Below are 4,029 nucleotides of genomic sequence, written 5' to 3' on the forward strand. Positions count from 1 at the left end.
GACTTCCTCTCCCCGATGTGCATCGGCGAGGGGGCAAACGTCAGCGCCGAGATCACCTACACCTCCCGGCACTCCGTGGAGGTCCAGGTCAACGTCATGTCCGAGAACATTTTAACAGGTGGGTGGCTGCCGGTGGCTCTGTCCCAAAACTTGCGGTGGTGACCCCGTCCTCTGCACACCATTGCTGGCAGTGTCGGGCAGAGGGGAGATCTCGTCCTTTTATTGGGAGCACTGGGTCCGCACGGAGGGTCGGCACTGGGAAGGGAAGCCAAGCAGGTGCCCTGGGGATTATGGCTCCATTGATCGTTTTTATCAAAGAACAGAAAAATCCCCCGTTATCTCCTCCTGCCTCGTTTGCTGCCCGTGGCTGCCTTTGGCCTGAAAATGGCCTTTTTCCTGCCGTTGCTGTGGCAACCGGCTCCGCTTGCCTTCCCAAAAGCGCGTTGTCACATCTGCTCTCAGCCCAAGCCCACAGGAGCTGGCGGGGTGGGGGGTGCCCGGTGCCGGCAGCACCGTCAGCGTGCCCCCAGCCCTGGACCGTGGCAGTGCCGGTTGCATGCAAAACGCTGCTGGTGTCAGCGTGGTCACCCTCTGTCCCCCTCTCCTCCAGGGGCGAAGAAGGTGACGAACAAGGCGACGCTGTGGTACGTGCCACTGTCCCTGAAGAATGTGAACAAGGTCCTTGAGGTTCCCCCCATCCAGGTAGGACTCGCTTTGCTCCCTGAAAACCAGAGCTTGCCAGTGGCTTTGCCAACCCCATTGTTACCGGCCTTTCCTTCCAGTACGCGAGGAAGGAGCAGGAGGACGAGGGGAAGAAGCGTTACGAGGAGCAAAAGCTGGATCGGCTGGAAACTAAGCAGAGAAACGGCGACATGATCTACCCCATCATCAACCCAGGTAACGCGGGCAGCACGTGGCCCGTGGAAATGTCCCTTGGTGCCGGGAGGCTGAACTGATCCCCAAGGCAACTCTGGCTGTCCCGGGCACCCGTGGCTGTGAGCGCACGCTCCGAAACTCTGCGTCAGGGATGGGATTCTGGAGCCACGGTGTGTGAGCGGATGGGGAGCCGGGTGGGCACCTGTGATCCCCCGCTGGGGCTGGTGGGTGGGATGCCTGCTGCCGAAACATGGTTCCTGCCATCGCTCCTTGCATCCCTCATGGGCTCTGGGCAGTGGGAGGTAGTTTTGCTCCACACAGGGTAAATACAAGTGTTGGGGAAGAGTTTTGCACACTCTGCAGCTGCAGCCCCTCTCTGGAAGCTGGTTTTTAGCAAGAATTTCACCAGCCACTGTTTGAAGGGGAGGAGCCGGGGGTCACGCTCTCCTGGGGCATTGCTGGGGATCTCTTTCCTACCGAAAGCGTTGCCCCAGCTTCTGGAAACATGGTTGTGGTGCTGATGGCAAGCCAAAGGGGCGAGCAGCAGGTAGCCTCCGGGACCAGTCGTGTCCTCAGGCAAAGGCAGCACATGGGGATCGTGAGGGGGTGATGCTGGATGAATGTTGCTCAAATGCTTTTTCCCCTCTGTTCTCCCTGCTCACAGACAGGCAGACGAAAGGTAAGGCTCCGCGGGCGCTGCTGCGGGGGTGTCCTCCCCAGGGAGGTGATCCCAAGCAGGCAGGGACTCAGCTGGTTTTTCCTGCACTGAGTGCCTTTAGCATCTCCCATTAGATGGAAACACAGCCGCCCCTGAGAGCGGTTTTCCTCTGCTGGCAGTCAGAGGGTGTGATTTCTGTTGCCTGGATTTAGTGCCGAGTCAGATGTCACCAGCATGGGCCAGGCTGGGGGGTGTGGGGGCCGAGGTCTTCGTGTCGAGGGGAAAGCGCACATCCTGGGAGATGCCACTAAGCGGCACGTTCGGGGAGATTCGTCTGCGGCTGGTGGCCTGAGGAGGGAAAGCGTACAGCCACGCGTCCGTCCAGTTCACTCCTGCTTGCTTTCGGGCTCTTTGAAAGCTTTTAAAGGAAGAAACAAGCTGAGCTGGAACAAAATTGATGGGTGGGCATGGGGGGGAGGTGGCAGCCCATCAGGTGGCGAAGAGCCCCTGCTCTCAGGGCTTCTCGGAGCTGATTTAAAGGCTGCTTTGAACATACTTCAGCTTGGCACAAGCCAGCCCCAGTCTTCTTCCTTCAGACGCTTTAAGAAGCGGCGTGCAGCAGCATACGGGTGCCGGCAGAGCAGCTCTGACTCCCCCTTTGCTCTCTCTCTACCCAGAGCCGCACACCGTCGGCTACAGCCAGTCCAGCCTGATCCACCTGGTGGGACCATCGGACTGCACGCTGCTGGGCTTCGTGCACGGAGGTGAGTGGCGCTGCCTCGGTCAGCGGCTGTGCTGGTTCTTCCCTGGAGCAGAAGCGCAGTTTGAGAGCGGGGGCCCTTTTCCAGTGTCTGTAAGGTTTGGCATTGCTTCAGCCGAGACAAAAGCTTCATCTTTTTCTGTGCTTAAAAACAACCCCAAAACCTGACACACTCAAACTGTAACTCCTGCACTTTTGTCATTGTCTCTTAAACGGCAAATCCTGGATTACAAACACAGCGTACAGCCACTGCCACTTGATGGAGTGATTTCCTCTTGGCTGGCAGCGGCTGGGGCCAAGGCGGGCAGGCGGGCAGGGCGGACGCATGCGGTGTGAGCCAGGAGAGGCGCATGTGCCAAGGGCTGGGACGATGCTGGATGCCGCTCTTCATCTAATCGCATCCTTACAAATAAACCAAACGACAACGTGGCTCAGAGCTCTTTCCAAGCAGGAGGTTTGTGGGACTGATCTTGCCCTGCAAGGCTGAGGTTTGCTCAGAGAAACTGGGGAGAGCCAGAGCTGGCCTAAACTTTAAGCCCAGGTCTGCGAGGATGTTGCCCCGATGGTACTCGACAGGAGTCTTTGTGCTGGTACTGGGGGTCTCCTGCGGTTGGGATTTGGCCTCTCGCCCAACTTCTCAGCGTAGCTTTAGTCATGTCCCAAATCCCACCAGCTTCCCTGAGACGGGACCCTCTGCCTCCCCCCAGGTGTCACCATGAAGCTCATGGACGAGGTCGCTGGGATTGTGGCCGCTCGCCACTGCAAGACCAACATCGTCACCGCCTCGGTGGACGCCATCAACTTCCATGAGAAGATCAAAAAAGGTGATGGGGGCGGTGGGGGGCACTTTGCCCTCCCCTCCTGCAGTGCGATGTCCTTGCTCCTGTGGGTGTGCAGTGCAGGGGTCTGCCTGACTCTCCCCTCTCCGCTCCGCAGGCAGCGTCATCACCATTTCGGGGCGCATGACCTTCACGAGCAATAAATCCATGGAAATCGAAGTCTTTGTGGATGCCGACCCGTTCGTGGACGAGTCTCGGGAGCGGTACCGTGCTGTCAGCGCCTTCTTCACCTACGTCTCCCTGAGCAAGGAGGGGAAGCCCCTGCCCGTCCCGCAGCTGCTGGTGAGAGCTCTCCCCCCGGGCTGCGAGCGGCCGGGCCAGCCCTTCCCCTGCTCCTCCCGGGGCAGACCCTAGCCAGCTTTTTTGTTCAACAAATCCTTTTCCTTTCCCAAATCCTCCATCCCTGCTCCTCGCTGCATCTCCACTCCAGCCCCCCACCTATTTTTATTTCTCTGGATCCCGCCAGGGCTTTGCTGTTGCAGTGCTGCTGCCTGGGGGCTGTTTCTTGATGAATATTTTATCCCGTGCAGGTCTCCTCCTGCTCTGTGCTCTTCTGTGTTTCTGAGTGTTTTGTCGGTTAGCTATACCTTAGCTGTCAAAACACGCGTTTCACAGAGCATGGGTTTTCCTTTACATTTCCTGTAAAAGGAGGCACACTTCCCTCCCGCGCGCACTTGCAGGGTGCAGTGTGGGAGAGCTGCGCTGCCCTGCGGCTGCTGACGCTGGTGGCTTTGCTTTCTGTCACCCGCAGACCGAGACGGAGGACGAGAAGCGGCGTTTCGAGGAAGGGAAGGGCCGGTACCTGCAGACAAAAGCCAAGCGGCAGGCGGAGGTGCAGCAGGCTGCCCGGCAGTGATCCCGCCCCGCTCTCGCAGCCTTTGCCCGCCAGACGTCCA

The 4,029-nt window shown here is 59.0% G+C and overlaps 1 protein-coding gene across 1 annotated transcript in view; it reads left to right on the forward strand.

Annotated features, from left to right (window-relative positions):
* The window catches only part of ACOT7 (acyl-CoA thioesterase 7), a gene marked incomplete at its 5' end in the record, with an annotated part of 4,911 nt that extends 922 nt beyond the window's left edge, over positions 1 to 3,989 (forward strand). The window contains 8 exons of the mRNA XM_010087502.1: positions 1 to 118; positions 611 to 702; positions 783 to 897; positions 1,541 to 1,555; positions 2,212 to 2,298; positions 3,002 to 3,118; positions 3,231 to 3,415; positions 3,885 to 3,989. The exon at positions 1 to 118 is cut by the window's left edge and continues 57 nt beyond it. Coding sequence (XP_010085804.1) covers positions 1 to 118; positions 611 to 702; positions 783 to 897; positions 1,541 to 1,555; positions 2,212 to 2,298; positions 3,002 to 3,118; positions 3,231 to 3,415; positions 3,885 to 3,989 — 834 coding nt within the window. The remainder of the gene's footprint in view (positions 119 to 610; positions 703 to 782; positions 898 to 1,540; positions 1,556 to 2,211; positions 2,299 to 3,001; positions 3,119 to 3,230; positions 3,416 to 3,884) is intronic.
* Between the last annotated feature and the right edge of the window lie 40 nt (positions 3,990 to 4,029).

This window comes from Pterocles gutturalis, unplaced genomic scaffold (assembly GCF_000699245.1).
Source record: "Pterocles gutturalis isolate BGI_N339 unplaced genomic scaffold, ASM69924v1 scaffold14956, whole genome shotgun sequence".
NCBI lineage: Eukaryota > Metazoa > Chordata > Aves > Pterocliformes > Pteroclidae > Pterocles > Pterocles gutturalis.